The sequence below is a fragment of the Salvelinus alpinus genome, chromosome 34, assembly GCF_045679555.1.
Source record: "Salvelinus alpinus chromosome 34, SLU_Salpinus.1, whole genome shotgun sequence".
NCBI lineage: Eukaryota > Metazoa > Chordata > Actinopteri > Salmoniformes > Salmonidae > Salvelinus > Salvelinus alpinus.
The window spans coordinates 20,260,041-20,277,521 of NC_092119.1; the positions used below are offsets into that span (position 1 = coordinate 20,260,041).

The 17,481-nt window shown below is 41.6% G+C and overlaps 1 protein-coding gene across 1 annotated transcript in view; it reads right to left on the minus strand.

The window, feature by feature from the left end:
• LOC139563893 (EH domain-containing protein 4-like) overlaps positions 1 to 16,137 on the minus strand; it is a 41,864-nt gene extending 25,727 nt beyond the window's left edge. The window contains exons 1-3 of the mRNA XM_071382888.1: positions 15,624 to 16,137; positions 13,100 to 13,276; positions 11,173 to 11,270 (exon numbers count right to left, since the gene is read on the minus strand). Coding sequence (XP_071238989.1) covers positions 11,173 to 11,270; positions 13,100 to 13,276; positions 15,624 to 15,853 — 505 coding nt within the window. The 5' untranslated portion in view covers positions 15,854 to 16,137. The remainder of the gene's footprint in view (positions 1 to 11,172; positions 11,271 to 13,099; positions 13,277 to 15,623) is intronic.
• Between the last annotated feature and the right edge of the window lie 1,344 nt (positions 16,138 to 17,481).

The following is a 17,481-nucleotide window of genomic DNA, read 5'->3' on the forward strand; positions in this document are numbered from 1 at the left end:
GTGTGAGTGCATCTGCACGCACAGTGAGGCAAAGACTTTGAGGATGGCCTGGTGTCAAGAAGGGCAGCAAAAAATCCACTTCTCTCCAGGAAAAACATCAGGGACAGACTGATATTCTGCAAAAGGTACAGGGATTGGACTGCTGAGGACTGGGGTAAAGTCATTTTCTCTGATGAATCCCCTTTCCGATTGTTTGGGGCATGCAGAAAAAAGCTTGTCCGGAGAAGACATGGTGAGCGCTACCATCAGTCCTGTGTCATGCCAACAGTAAAGCATCCTGAGACCATTCATGTGTGGGGTTGCTTCTCAGCCAAGGGAGTGGGCTCACTTACAATTTTGCCTAAGAACACAGCCATGAATAAAGAATGGTACCAACACATCCTCCGAGAGCAACTTCTCCCAACCATCCAGGAACAGTTTGGTGATGAACAATGCCTTTTCCAGCATGATGGAGCACCTTGCCATAAGGCAAAAGTGATAACTTAGGAGCTCGGGGAACAAAAGATCGATATCTTGGGTCCATGGCCAGGAAACTCCCCAGACCTTAATCCCATTGAGAATTTGTGGTCAATCCTCAAGAGGCAGGTGGACAAACAAAAACCCACAAATTCTGACAAACTCAAAGCATTGATTATGCAAGAATGGACTGCCATCAGTCAGGATGTGGCCCAGAAGTTAATTGGCAGCATGCCAGGGTGGATTGCAGAGGTCTTGAAAAAGAAGGGTCAACACTGCAAATATTGACTCTTTGCATCAACTTCATGTAATTGTCAATAAAAGCCTTTGACACTTATGAAATGCTTGTAATTATACTTCAGTATTCAATAGTAACATCTGACAAAAATATCTAAAAGACACTGAAGCAGCAAACTTTGTGGAAATTAATATTGTGTCATTCTCAAAACTTTTGGCCACGACTGTATAGTTTAACGCCGGATGTGGAAAACCGATGTCAAAGCTGCCGTGCATACCTGTATAACGTAGGTAGATGACGTAATAACGGCATGAAAAATTAAGCGCAACACAGCATTCCTAACCTAGCCCACAATGTCTGCTGTGTGGATCTATTTTGAAGTTTCAAAGTAAGATAACAAAAAGGCCATATGCAATGTTTGTGCTGCTATTATTTTTTGAGGGGAGAAAGTGAAATCTTTCAATACCACAAACCTAATTACTCATTTGAAAGTGCATCACCCCCAGAAGTTCAGCGACTACTTAGAACAAAAGCAGAACAAAAACTAAGCGCACACTTCCAACTACTAAACAAGTTCAAGTCGAGCAGTCATTTGAAAGGGTAAGAACATTTCAGCGAGACAACTCAAAGGCAAAATCCATTAACACCGAGATAATGGAATTCATTGCCCTTGACAATCAACCGTTCTCTGTCGTGGATGATGTTGGCTTTCGCCCACAGGTCGAGCACCTCGAGCTCTGGTAGACACTACCAAGTAGGCACTATTTTTCAGATGTTGCCCTACTGGATTTACACAATATTGTTGAAACGCACATCCATGAGCTACTTGCTATGGGCGTCACTGCTATTAGCTTCACGACTGACATTTGGACCAGCGATGTCAGCCTCATGAGCATGCTGAGACTGACAGAACAGTGGGTTGACGAGGATTTCGTACTGAGGAAAGCTGTATCGCATGCTCAAGAATGTTCTGGTTCTCATACCGCTGCTGCCATTTCAAATGGCATTTGAGAACATGTTTGAAACTTGGAAAATCCCCAAGAACAAAGTACACACTGTGCTACGTGATAATGCACGTAACATGACAAAGGCTTTGGAAGAATGCAGAGTCGTCAGTTTGCCATGCATGGCACACATGCTGCAACTGGCTGTGAACGAAGCTGTTTTGGCCCACATATCTGACAGTGGCAACAGGTAGGAAGATAGTGGGTTATGTTAAACACTCATAGTTAGCATACAGCCGCCTGCAAGCAATACAGGAGCAGCTTGGAATGAAAACAAAAAGGCTTAAACAAGACGTTTCCACCAGATGGAACAGTACGTTTTACATGATGGAGAGCCTGCTGGAACAGAAATGAGTACTTGGTGTGTACGCAGCCAGCTATGAGTTACCTGCAACAATCAGTACAAACCAGTGGACTCTCATTGAAAACATGAATGAATACACTCCTAGCTCCATTAGAACAACTGACTGGAGAAATAAGCTCATCAACTATGTTTGCAGCAGACGCGATACCGTCTGTCATGGCATTGAACCACCTGCTCAACAAAACTGCCGACACAGACCTTGGGGTTAGGCACTGCATCCCAGTGCTAGCTGAGCCACTAGAGATTCTGGGTTCCAGTCCAGGCTCTGTCGCAGCTGGCCGCGACCAGGAGACCCATAGGTTGTGATGTTTTATGGCTAATGGGGACATACGTGTGTTTATGTGCGTGCGTGTATCTCTGTGAGAGAGAGACGGGTTGAATTTTCATTTTCTGTTACTATCTCAGCCAACATTTGCCAATGTTGATCTATGCCTAATGATACTTTGGAACGCAGGAATAATGCAATATGTTGTATTAAAATGTACTAACCCCCCCCCCGCCCTTCCCATTATTTGCAGATACTATCATACCTGACAGAACCTACTATTCCCAGGAATGAAGATGCACTTGGATACTGGAGAAGTAACAAGCACCGTGTTCCTTCCTAGCTAAAGCTGCTCGCAAGTATCTTGCTGCTCCCTGTACTAGTCTGAACAGTGAGCGCCTTTTCAGTGCAGCTTCACACATTGTAGACAAAAAAAGAAAAGAAAGACTCTTGTGACAAAGCCGAGCTGGTCCTCTTCGTGAAAACAAATCTCCCCCAAATGTTAAAATTGTAAATGGCAGTCATACTGTAACCCAGACATCTAGAGTCACTGGAAAGAAATTGACTAAGCCCTATGGCTTTTCTGCTGTTTATTCATGGCTGGTATAGGTCAAGAGTTTAATTTAAAACAAAGCAGTTTTGTTCTTTTGTTTATTTTTTTATTTCCTAAATGAAAGATGAGATGCATTGTAAATTTGCTCACATTTTACTAGTCAAGTCAGTTGAGCACATTTGAAAACTTTAAGTTGTGCCATTTATAGCAGTTTATGACAGCCTAGAGTCAGTCATTTGTTCAGGCAGTTAAAGCTAAAATGATTACCTGCATTTTAGTTTAAACCAATATTTCTTTCAAAGCATTTAAGTTTCTCCATACAGTCAAGATTGAATAGTAAGAAGAGCCACCAACAACTTAACCATCTTTGTAATGCGGGGCAGATAAAATTTGTGTCATGAATGTCTGCGTTGTGATAAAATTCATGGATTTGTCATTTTTCTAATTTACAAGTTATTAAACAATCTGTTCCTAACTGAACAAATTACACTTTGTTTAAACTATTTAACTGTACTAGAATGCATAAAAGGCCGCAACATTTTTTAATATTGGTTATCGGTATCTGTATAAAGTTTTTTGGGCAAAGAAAATATTGGATATTGGTATCGGCCAACAATGTCATATTGGTGCATCCCTAATATGTACATATTACAAGGAATAGTGACCGATAATTAACAGGAGCGTATGTGAGTCAAAAAAGTTTGTGTAAAAAGCGTTAATGCAGATAGTTAAATAGTTAACTAAATAGCTACCCGGACTAACTATTTATAGTCGCCTTCAGAAAGTATCCATACCCCTTGACTTATTCCACATTTTGTAGTGTTACAGCCTGAATTCAAAATCTATTAAATATATTTTTTTCTCTCACCCATCGACACACAATAACCCATAATGAGAAAGTGAAAACTTTTTTTTTTTTTTTATGTATTGAAAATGAAATAAAGAAATATCTGATTTACATAAGTATTCATACCCCTTTGCTATGACACTCCAAATTGAGCTCAGGTGCATCCAATTTCCTTTGATCATCCTTGAGATGTCACTACAACTTGATTGAAGTCCACCTGTGGCCAACTCAATTGTTCAGACATGATTTAGAAAGAAACACACCTGCCTATTGTCATGACGTGGCCCTCTTTGGGTACAGCGAGCACCATCCCCCTCTCTCTCTCACCACCTCTCTCTCTTCCGCCTACAACCAGGCTCTGTTAGGCAGGTCATAAATTCCTAGAGGAGTTTCTCTCCTCATTGCCAGAGTAGAGAGAGTGAGGTTCACAGGAGCACAAAGGAACCTCTTCCACATCACAGAACTTGAGAACTGAACAATGTCCATGTTTTGGAGAATGTGTACATGGTCGGGGAAGAATCCAGCTACGAACTGGTCCGTTTTGTACAATTTTGTGAAACTCATGAGAGACAATACAGCCACATTACCATAACTCTGTAACTAAACTCTGTAACTCATAACTCTGAAACGATTTGTGAAATTATGTCATTTGATTTTAACTTCTTAGCGCTACAGGTCAGAATTTATTAAAATAACGTTCCCAGGTAAACAGACAATTTCTCTGGCCCAGATCGTAGAATATGCATATAATTTACAGATTAGGATAGAAAACAACCCAAAGTTTCCAAAACTGTCAAAATATTGTCTGTGAGTATAACAAAACGTATTCTGCAGACGAAAACCTGAGAAAATCTAACCCGGACGTGATCTTTATTTTTTTAATCTGTGTTTCCTGGACCGTCTTTCTTCCATTTAAAGGGGTATCAACCAGATTCCTTTTCCAATGGCTTCCTCAGGCTGTGACCAGGCTTTAGACATAGTTTTTAGACATAGTTTCAGGCTTTTATTTTTCAAAAGTAGTCAGGTGTCCTCCGAATAGTTCCTGCGAGCGCGAGAGGAGCTTTCCATTTTCCTTTCGTCTCTTAATGACTAGGTTATGGTCCGGTTGAAATATTATCGATTATGTTTGTTAAAAACAACCTGAGGATTGATTATAAAAACATTTAACATGTTTCTACGACCATTACGGAATAAATAAAAAATTGAATTCAGGCTGTAACACAACAAAATGTGGAATAAGGGTATGAATACTTTCTGAAGGCACTGTAGCAGTCTTATGGCTTGGGGTAGTCTGTTCAGGTTCCTGTTGGTTCCAGACTTGGTGCATCAGTACCACTTGCCGTGCGGTAGCAGAGAGAACATTCTAAGACTTGGGTGGCTGGAGTCTTTGACAATTTTTAGGACCTTCCTCTGATACCGCCTGGTATAGAGGTCCTGGGCCATATGCACTAACTTCTGTAGCACCTTGTGACCAGATGCCAAGCAGTGGCCATACCAAGCGGTGATGCAGTGAGTCAAGATGCTCTTAACTTCTTATGGCTGGGGGCAGTATTGAGTAGCTTGGATGAATAAGGTGCCCAGAGTAAACTGCCTGCTACTCAGGCCCAGAAGCTAAGATATGCATATTATTAGTATATTTGGATAGAAAACACTCTGAAGCTTTTAAAACTGTTTGAATTATGTCTGTGAGTATAACAGAACGCATATGGCAGGCAAAAACCTGAGAAAGAATCCAACCAGGAAGTGGGAAATCTGAGGCTTGTCGGTTTTCAAGTCTTTGCCTATCCAATATACAGTGTCTATGGGGTCATATTGCACTACCTAAGGCTTCCACTAGATGTCAACAGTCTTTAGAACCTTGTTTCAGGCTTCTACTGTGAAGGAGGAGAGAATAAGAGCTGATTGAATAAGAGGTCTGGCAGAATGCCATGAGCTCAGTCAGGCGCGCACCCGTGAGAGGTAGCTGCGTTCCTTTTAATTTCTAAAGACAGAGGAATTCTCCGGTTGAAACATTATTAAAGATTTATGTTAAAAACATCCTAAAGATTGATTCTATACATCGTTTGACATGTTTCTACGAACTGTAATGGAACTTTTTGACTTTGTCTGGCTTGCGCCTCGTGAATTTGGATTTGTGAACTAAACGCGCAAACAAAAAGGAGGTATTTGGACATAAATTATGGACTTTATCGAACAAAACAAACATTTATTGTGGAACTGGGATTCCTGGGAGTGAATTCTGATGAAGATCATCAAAGGTAAGTGAATATTTATAATGCTATTTCTGACTTCTGTTGACTCCACAACATGGCGGATATCTGTATGGCTTGTTTTGGTCTCTGAGCGCCGTACTCAGATTATTGCATGGTGTACTTTTTCCCGTAAAGCTTTTTTGAAATCTGACACAGCGGTTGCATTAAGGAGAAGTTTATCTAAAGTTCCATGCATAATGCTTGTATCTTTTATCAATGTTTATTATGAGTATTTCTGTAAATTGATGTGGCTCTCTGCAAAATCACTGGATGTTTTAGAAGCAAAACATTACTGAACATAACGCGCCAATGTAAACTGAGATTTGTGGATATAAATATGAACTTTATCGAACAAAACATACATGTATTGTGTAACATGAAGTCCTATGAGTGTCATCTGATGAAGATCAAAGGTTAGTGATTCATTTTATCTTTATTTCTGCTTTTTGTGACTCCTCTCTTTGGCTGGAAAAATGGCTGTGTTTTTCTGTGACTAGGTGTGGACCTAACATAATCGCATGGTATGCTTTCGTCGTAAAGCCTTTTTGAAATCGGACACTGTGGTGGGATAAACAAGTTTCTTTAAAATGGTGTATAATACTTGTATGTTTGAGGAATTATAATTGAGATTTCTGTTGTTTGAATTTGGCGCCCTGCACTTCCACTGGCTGTTGTCATATCGATCCCGTTAACGGGATGTCAGCCGTAGGAAGTTAATGGTGCAGCTGGAGAACTTTTTGAGGATCTTTTCAGCCTCCTGAGGGGGAAGAGGCATTGTTGTGCCCTCTTCGCGACTGTGTTGGTGTGTGTGGACCATGATAGATCCTTAGTGATGTGGACACCTAGGAACTTGAAGCTCTCGACACACTCCACTACAGCCCAGTCAATGTGAATGCGGGCTTGCTAGGCCCTCTGTTTCCTTTAGTCCATGATCAGCTTCTTTGTCTTGCTGACTTTGAGGGGGAGGTTTTTATCCAGGCACCATATTGCCAGGTCTCTGATCTCCTCCCTATAGGCTGTCTCATCGTCGTCAGTGATCAGGCCTACCACCGCCGTGTCGTCTGCAAACTGAATGATGGTGTTGGAGTAGTGCGCGGCCATGCAGTTGCGAGTAAACAGGGAGAACAGGAGAGGACTGAGCACGCACCCCTGAGGGACCACCATGTCGAGGGTCAGCGTGGATGTGTCGTTGCCTACACTCACCACCTGGGGGCGGCCCGTAAGGAATTCCAGGATCCAGTTGCAGAGGGAGGTGTTCGGTCCCAGGGTCCTTAGCTTCGTGATGAGCTTGCAGGGCGCTATGGTGTTGAACGCTGAGCTGTAGTCAATGAACAGCATTCTCACATACGTGTCCCTCTTGTCCAGGTGGGAAAGCGCAGTGCAGTGGAGAAATTGCATCATCTGTAGATCTGTTGGGGCGGTATGTGAATTGGAGTGGGTCCAAGGTGTCTGAGATGATGTTGAAGTTGTCACACCCTGATCTGTTTCACCAGTCTTTGTGATTGTCTCCGCCCATCTTCCCTATTATCCCCTGTGCATTTATACCTGGGTTCTCTGTTTGTCTTTTGCCAGTTCGTCTTGTTTGTCAAGTCAACCAGCATTTTTGTTCTCAGCTCCTGCTTTTTCCAGTCACTCTTTTTCTCGCCCTCCTGGGTTTGACCCTTGCCTGTCCTGACTCTGAGCCCGCCTGCCTGACCCTGAGCCTGCCTGCCGACCTGTACCTTTACTCCACCTCTGGATTGTTGACCTCTGCCTACTCTGACCCTGCCTGCCATCCGGTACCGTTGCCCCACCTCTGATTTACTGACCCCTGCCTGCCTTGACCTGTCTTTTGCCTGCCCCTGTTGGAATATTAAACCATTGTCAATTCGACGTGTCTGCATCTGGGTCTTACCTTGATTCCTGATAGATGTGAGCCATGACCAGCCTTTCAAAGCATTTCATGGCTAAATATGCAAGTGCTAGAGGGTGATAGTCATTTAGACAGGTTACCTAGGCGTTCAAGGGCACATGGACTATAGTGGTCTGCATGAAACATGTAGGTATCACAGACTGGGTCGGGGAGAGATTGAAAGAGTCAGTGAAGACACTTGCCAGCTGATCAGTGAATGCTCTGAGTACGCGTCCTGGTAATCTACGGCCTTGTGAATGTTAACTTGTTTACAAGGTCTTACTCACATCGGCTACGAAGCGCGTGATCACACAGTCATTCGGAACAGCTGGTGCTCTCATGCATGGTTCAGCTTGCCTCGAAGCGAGCATAGAAGGTATTTAGCTCATCTGGTAGGCTCGCATCACTGGGAAGCTCGCTTCTGGGTTTCCCTTTGTAATCCGTGATCGTTTGCAAGCCCTGCCACATCCGATAAACAGTTTTGTTATATTTCCGTCTTCTGTGACGTATATAAAGAGCACATTTGGAAGGCAAACTCAAAAGTGTATACATTTCAACTCTACATCTGACATGGTACAGGTGTCTTCTTTTTTTACACCCATAACCATGTGTGTGAGGTGTATACTTTTGTTTCAAAGTAGATTTGTTAAACGCTACCAAGAATCACTCTGTGCGACCCTGGATTATCCCACTGCAGTCAAAGGTTAATGAAGCCGGTGACTGATGTGGTAAACTCCTCCTCAATGCCATTGGATGAATCCCGTAACATAGTCCAGTCTGTGCTAGCGAAACAGTCCTGTAGCTTAGCATTCACTTCAACGGACCACTTCGGTATTGAGCGTGACACTGGTACTTCCTGTTTGAGCTTTTGCTTGTAATAAGGAATCAGGAGGATAGAGTTATTATCAAGGCACAAGGCGAGACCCAAATGCAGACACAGGAGGCAGATGGTTGGAGTCTTACAATGTTTATTAATCCAATAGGGTAAGGCAAGAGAATGGTCATGGACAGGCAAAAAGGTCAAAACCAGATCAGAATCCAGGAGGTACAGAGTGGCAGACAGGCTCGTGGTCAAGGCAGGCAGAATGGTCAGGCAGGTGGGTACAAAGTCCAGAAACAGGCAAAAAGGTCAAAACCAGGAGGACTAGAAAAAGGAGAATGCAAAAAGCAGGAGAACGGGAAAAACGCTGGATAACTTGGAAACATACAAGACGAACTGGCACAGAGAGACAGGAAACACAGGGATAAATACACTGGGGAAAATAAGCGACACCTGGAGGTGTAGACAATAACAGGTGAAACAGATCAGGGCGTGACAGTTATGGTCAGATTTGCCAAATAGAGGGCGAAGGAGAGCGTAGTATGCTTTTCTGTGTGTGGAGTAAAGGTGATCTAGAGTTGTTCACCTCTAGTTGCACAGGTGACATTAGGTAAGACGGATTTCAGTTTTTCTGCATTAAAATCACCGGCCATAGGAGCGCCTCCTCTGGATGAGCATTTTCTTGTTTGCTTATGGCCCTATACAGCTCGTTGAGTGCGGTCTTAGTGCGAGCATTGGTTTGTGGTGATAAATAGAAAAACATAGATGAAAACTCTCTTGGTAAATAGTATGGTCTACAGCTCGTCCAATTTGGTCTCCAGTGATTGTACACTCGCCAATAGAACGGAGGGTAGAGGCGGTTTATGTACTCGCCGACGTATAGTAGCTTTGTCAGGGTGCCCGCACGTCGGCCTCTCTTAGGGCCTGGTCCGGGGTGAGCAGTATGTCCTGCACCTCTGACTCGTTGAAGTAGAAATCTTCTTCCAAATCGAGGTTGGTTATCACTGTTCTGATTCCTATACATTATATTTTCAGTCATAGGAAACGATGGTGGAAACATTATGTCCAAAAAAGTTAAGATCATTGCAAAAAAAACAAACACTCAAATTAGTCAGGAGCCTGTAAAATGGCAACTATCCATTGCAGCTCCATTTTCATAAATCACAAACAATGGCAGGGATTACAAGGCTATAAAGAATGCGAGCAGCCAGACTGGGCCAAGTCATTTAGCTAGGAGGAGCTCTGAGAGAGAGGAGAGTGTGGGAACAGTCAATGCTGTAATGACGTGAGAGAGGTCAAAGCGGACATCGGTATAGTAGCCTGAAGGACACTCATGAAACAAACATCCTCTGCATGACTAATTTGAATCATTGGAACTTGGAAAGATATCAACACCACTTTTTATTTTGATGACAACTACTCTGAGTTCATCAAGTCCAGTGGTCATGAATTATATCACTTGGCCATGACGTTATTGATCATATTAAAGGCCTACTCTGTGTAAAAATGTATAATATAACTCAACCTGAAAACTGCTGATGTCATGATGCTATGAATCATTGAAATCATGTTGAAATGGCTGCAACCTCAGCTGTACACAGAGAAAAGCAGGAACAGATGTAGAAGAATGCCCATCTCTCCATGGTATGCGTCAACACTTCTGTAATTGCACCCAATGTTTCTGTCTTATGCATTGTAAGTATCGTTTTTCTTTGCAGCTTTTCATATAAGAAACCTTGTGGTTTTTCAAAAAGAGGAAAAGAAAGTGAGAACAGGGCAGCACATGATTACCCTAATATCTAAAAACAGGTTTGACGTTACCATCATTTTCTCAACATGGAGGAAACTTGAGTGGGGCTGCTAACAAGGCCTACGGTATGACTTCATATTTCAGGGTTTCCAGTGGAGGCTTAGAAAGCCATTGTTGGATTCCAATTCTGGAGAAAACATAGCCCTGGAGGTGTTGCATCATGCTGTACCATCGGTGCTTCATGGAGATGATATTATTCAATGTAATATTGGTACAATTATGACACACAGCTGGCTTACAGTGACATCCTGTACATACTGAGAGCATGAACATGCTGCTTATCTATCTGGTGAATTACACAAAACACTTAATAAAGCTCTGCAACCCATGCTCTGACACTTGAAACACACTTGATAGCTACCCATTTTCCATAACTGCACTGTAGAATACAAAAATTCCAGTATGTGAAAAATGTGCATCTGTAAAATGTATACAAACAAGGATAGACTTGATACATGATCCACCACAAACAAAATGACTATTCTTTCTTAAAGAAAAGTACCACCATAGCTCTACAAGTTGGGTAGTTTTATGATTTATAGTTTTAAAAGGGTGGTTGATGTTAATAAAAGCAACATTGAATGGCTGAAGTCTACATCTTGAAGTATTTTGGCAGTGTAGGCCATCCTCCTGTATCAATGTCACATCTCAGCTTGATAGCTAGCTACTGACCTCGGCTAACGCGTTGCTTCTCTCCAGACAGGATTCCTGGTGTGTCAATTATACTAATGCCCTGGAGGACCTGGTTAGGCATCTGGGAGCAGATGAACCTACAGGAATACAGGAGCGAAGAAAATAACAGAGTAGCATTAGTATTAAAAATACAGTAGAGAAGAAAACACAACACTCGTAATAGACACGAAGGCCAGCTACAGAAAACACCCCGATTTTAACTTATATTGTCAAAACATATTGAGACGTTTTATTTTCTACCCCATCCATTGCTTTTTCTACATTTGGTATGTTTTTGATTTGGAGGAACAGTGATGAGTATTCAACCATTCAATCAGATCTGATGAAAATATAGTGTTAACGAAAGCTGTATATCTGTCTGGTTGGCAGCAAGGCCCATACACGTCTCAATGTCTATTGTTTTTGGCAGGAAGGATTTATAGAATGTAGTATGTAGTATGCAACCATGTACAGTACCAGTCAAAAGTTTGGACACACCTATTCATTCAAGTTTAAATGTTGTTTTTTTATACTATTTTCTACATTGTAGAATAATAGTGAAAACATCAAAACTATGAAATAACACATATGGAATCATGTAGTAACCAAAAAAGTGAGAAACAAATCAAAACATATTTTATATTTGAGATTCTTCAAAGTAGCCTCCCTTTGCCTGGATAACAGCTTTGCACACGCTTGGCATTCTCTCAACAAGCTTCACCTGAAATGCTTTTCCAACAGTCTTAAAGGACTGGGGGGGGGGGGGGGGACGACATACTCCAAGTGACATCTTGTGTGACGCACATTAACGTGCCCGGGAAACAATGAGCTATGTCGGAGGTTCTCTGGAAAGGAGGAGACGTCCACTGTTCTGTCAGGAATGTCTTTGACCTTAACTTGGGCAACGGTCATAGAAGTACTTACCCATTTCCCCTGGATTATAAATATCTGGAAAAAGGAAACATGCTTCGGCCAAGTGTTGTTTGGCTAAAATTATATCTACGAGAGACTCTTGACTGAGCCCACAACAGACAGCCAAGCCAACAACAGACAGCCAAGCCAACAACAAATAGTGTGCACTACAACTAACGAAAGGTGACAAAGTCCCTGCTTCCTCCTAACTGTTTGTGGAAGAAAATGACAGCTATGTCAAAAGGCTGGGCTGACAGGAAGCAATGGGACAAAACTACCAAAACTATCCCTAACCTCCTAAGTTTAAAAAAATCATGATTACATAAACCAACTGGATCTGCTTTGTAAATCACTCTTGGGAACATAGGGGACAAATCAACAAACCTTGGAACTACAAGGAGGAAAAGGCATATGTTATTTTGCACTGCATGCAGGAATGCATGCTCGGATGAATGTCCTCAACAAAACAATGCCTACAATGTGAAACAAAAATGTAATTTCAAGTATGTGTTCTCGCTTCACAAGAAGAATTACTTATTACAGCTGTTATAATGAATAGGGCCCCCGTGTCACTAATATCAGATTTATTAGGACAAAGTGAGAGAGGGAGGTAAATGTAGGTAAGATAAACGATAATATGAACCCATAATACATGACAGGGGCAGTGGAAGGTGGTGTCTGGTTGTAATCAAGCAATACTCATATCCAAGAAAATTTCTTAACCTTGAGTTATCAGCTGAACAATTCAACATATCTCTGCTCAAGCCTTTACCAAGGCTCAGATGCCTTTTTATGTCATGGAAAATTCCACATGCCACAGCAATTCATAAAAAAATGAAACCACCATGTTGAGAATATCCTTTAAATTGTGTAATGTGATTTTATGCTTATACCTGTGTAGTAATACTGCAATTACTATGGTTACAATATTGTTGTTACATAATGTAGTAACAACTTTGTAAGAGCAACTTAATGTAAAGTGTTACCAGTAATAAACAAAAATTGTCCACTTTACCTGTTGAGGAAAGCGTTTCCAAAAGCGTTGAGTTTACGGAAGGGTTTCTTGGGGTCGACCACCAGAGCGTTACCAGGGACAATCCCCTCGTTCTCCCCGTACATGACAGCGATGAAGCCATCTGTTGTGGGCTCTGGGCCAATCCGCATGCCTGGGAAGTCCTGCTCCAGCAGGTACCTGGAACAGAAGAGAGTAAGAGTAAAACACCACTGTTTTGTGATACAATACCTTTATTGCCCATTACAGCAATACATCCGGACACCAGATACACCATATCAATACATCCAGACACTAGATACACCATATCAATACATCAACACATCCAGATACACCATATCGATACATCAACACATCCAGATACACCATATCGATACATCAACACATCCAGATACACCATATCGATACATCAACACATCCAGATACACCATATCAATACATCAACACATCCAGATACACCATATCAATACATCCAGACACTAGATACACCATATCAATACATCCGGACACTAGATACACCATATCAACACGACACTTCAAATAATGTTTTACAATGGACCATAGGACTTTGCATGATGCTGGATGAAGGTGAGGTAATAAAACAACAGCAATATCCATCACTTGGCTTCAACATGATTACAAAGCTCTCTTGCAGAACACACTATATTAACTGAAACATCTGTACACACACCAGGCCTACGCCTACTAGTACAAGGCCTCTGTATACATTCTATCATTTAGCATTTTTCAAGCTGAAAGACTAAAAAAATAATTTCATATGCAAATGAATGTGAATACCACATATGAGTAATACCACATAATATGCTACTATGGGAGAGCTTGGCCATCTGCCTAACTGGATGGCACATGCTCACATTTTCAAGTGCCAACGCTAGACACTTTACAGGCTGGCAGAGTGCTTGATGTGCCCCTCAAGACCAAAAAAAAACAGCTACTCATGTTGTTGAGTTCAGACCATGCAATAGGTAGGTCATCAGCCCTTCCTGTGAGAGGATGGCACTGTGTCAAAGGTCTTCAAACAGAGGAATGCCAGCTTGCCTTGGCCACATCCACTGAGAGGAAAAGACATGTCTTTAGGATGACTATTAATGGCCTCAAATCCCTAGCCTTGTTTATGTCAAAATATGTTTGTGCTGTCAAACACGTCACATTCGGCATGACAATGACCATAGGAGTTGGCAAGACAGCACAAATAGATCTGGGATCAGGCTATGATCAACTCCCATGATTCATTATTAAATTCCTTAGAATTGGGTGGGATCCCTATATGAAGTAACTCTGCAAGAATCAAATCAGTTGTTGTGAATGAGCAATCCAATTTAACAGTAAGTGACCATGTAGTCTACTTAAGATAAGAAAAAGTTTTCACTAACGTTGATCTTTTTTTCTTTTTTTTTAAAGGTCAACTTAATAATGGTCAAGTAAAAAAACATTTGATTAAATTTAAACCATATTTCTTTTTGTACACATGATCTGAAAGGTGAGATGTTACCCGTACAACAAAAAGGCGCATGTTGACCTAATTCTCAGTATTTTGTACATACTTTCAGCAGCTACCAGACTGGAGTACTGTAGCTTACCAAAGGCACCTTCCCTAAAGATAGTGAAGCTAGCTGCATGTCCTATCTTGCTGCAGAACCTGCAGATCAACAAGTTGTGAACCTGACGTAGTTTTCACCTGTCCTGATGATTCAGAGAGAAAGATCTTAAAATGGCAAAAAATTCAGAGATTTTTAGACAGTTTTACCCATTCTGTAATGGTTCTATTCTTTCTCTCATATATATAATGGTTGGTTGTTCAGAGGCTCCAGGGGAGCACAAAAGGCCCAGGTCACCAGACATGTCTCATTGAAATTGAACGTTTAATTACGTTAATTACGTCTAATTACGTTGATAACCAGTTTATAATTGCCATAAGGCACCTCGGGGGTTTGTGATATATGGCCAGTACACCGTTGCTAAGGGCTGTGTCCAGGCACTCGGTGTTGCGTCGCGCATAAGACCAGCACTTCGCTGTGGTACCACCTCGGGCCTTATTGCTTATATATACCACGGTTGTCAGCCAATCAGCATTCAGGGCTCGAAGCACCCAGTTTATAATCAAGCTTCTACCTCGTGACATTAAAAAACATTCTAAGTAGCAGGTGGTGTGGCATGTTGATGATGTTTCATGTTGTATTGAATTGGAATATGGATTATTGGTAAAAAAAAATAGAAACAAGCTGTTTACAACCGTAACATAATGCTAACCCCTTCCCAACACTAGACAGTTGTGTTTACATTAGGTTGCAACAACCTGTTCCAACAGTGTTTTTTTCCTCATTTACATTTTGACAACAATTAACCTCAATTTTGACAGTTCACAACTGTCAAAGTAGGCTACTGCTGAGGGGTTATTCAACAACTCAATTATTTCTGACAGGCAGAGAGCCCTGTAGGTAAAATAAAGTTAACACAAATATGAGAATGCATAACTGTTGCTGATTTGTGGATGCACTAACGTTACCTTATGAACGTCGTCTTCCCCGTAGAATACTGTCCAACCAGTAGAACCATTGGCTTGCTCTGAAAATCCGCTGCCTCCAACGCAGGTGAGTGGAAATCATGGAAAAGATAGGTTTCTTCCAATGGAAATAACTTTTTTGAGTAAAGTTGTTGAAGACCCTCCGTCACAGTTTGGTACATCTCGCCGTCCTTGTTTCTGCCTCCTTGTTCCTTATTCACCCAACTGAACATGCTGATGATGCTCCTCTTCTAAGTTCCCAAATCAAGAACTAACGTTATACTTCCTTATTTTCCACAGCTTTCAAAGTTTGCGCAACGAGGCTACTTTGTATCCGAATATCTTACAAAAATGGGCACTGTTACTTTGAATCAAATATGTTCTTTGGCAACTGAAAAACGTAGCATCTAGAATCTACGGTTGTTTTCCCAACACTGCTTGATGCTGCTCTCTACAGTAGCTCCTCTGTGCGGCGCAGTAGTTCACAGCGTTGCAGTGGTTCGCGCCGCAGTAGTGCCTGTGCGAAGATTAAGTATTATGTTAACAAGATATTCGGGTGACAGCTCGAACAATGGAAATACATGTCCTCAACGATGAAAGGCAGGCGAGATCAGAAGGGACCATTCTAGCCAATGAGAGTGCAGATAGGCTACGCGTGTGAACAACAGACACAACCAGTTGTTTTTATCAAAGTTGCCGGAATGCCACGTACATCAACTTATATCAGTAAATTTGTAACAGCCTAAACATTATGAAACTTCTATTCGATTAAATAAGCCTCACATAATTTTACACTCTCATTGACCTCCATACAAAAAGGGCTTATCTCACGCAGACAGAGAGTAAATCCTCTCGCTTCGCCTCTCCCTCTATGATTTGCATTACTTAATTAACGGCACCGCCCTTCCTTTGAATGACCTAGTGACATGAGACTGATTATTCCAGAGGGAAAAATACTGAGTCAAGCCCAAGCCCACTTATACATTTCAATGACGTGACATTGTCATAAGGGAAGTAAAGTTTTCTAACTCTATACTGCAAACTTGAATGGACAATACAAGTTTGCATTGAAGACTTGGAAAACTTAAATTCGCTCATAATAATGTTGAAGGAGGACAGGACTTTTATATTGTCAAATTTTTACAGACGCCATGGAATCCATATTAATTGACAGTGAGAATACATGTACTGCATTACATATTGTATGTAGGCACCTAGCAACATACATGCTGCTTAGACACAAAATGTGGAATCCTACAATACCTTCACATAACCACATGGTTTATATGTATGCACGTGAAAACATTGGCTAATTATTTAATAGTTGCCAGGTGGGAGCAACTTTACAAAAATACTAGAATGCACATTTATCGTGGAGAATATACATGACCTGAATGTACCCTGATCAGAACTGTCATACAGAATGTGGAATTGTGTTAGCTCTACATAACATCTCTCTATCTGCAACAGTTCACTGATGGGTACACGTCTTGTTATGCGTTGCCAGGTTCTCCTGAAATGTCACTTTGTAGTTGTAGCCTACCCGTGGTGGAAGATATACTGTAGAATAACATTCTGTACTATCCTGACATCTAGTGGAAGGAGAAGATAGACCCGCACCACGGAGGGTTCCCCATGTTTATTTTTGGACTGTTTCCTATGAAGCAGTGGTCCCCTACAGTCTGCAGACTTTTTTGTCCCGGCGGACCCACCACAGCCAACCCTAAATAAATGTATCATCAAGACTTACATTAACCAACTTGTGATCACTGTAGATTTTCCTTGATTCAAAAGAGGAAAAAGTGTAGCTCCCATTTCCTATGCCTTAAAAATGAATTCAGGATAACCTCTCACTCAAATT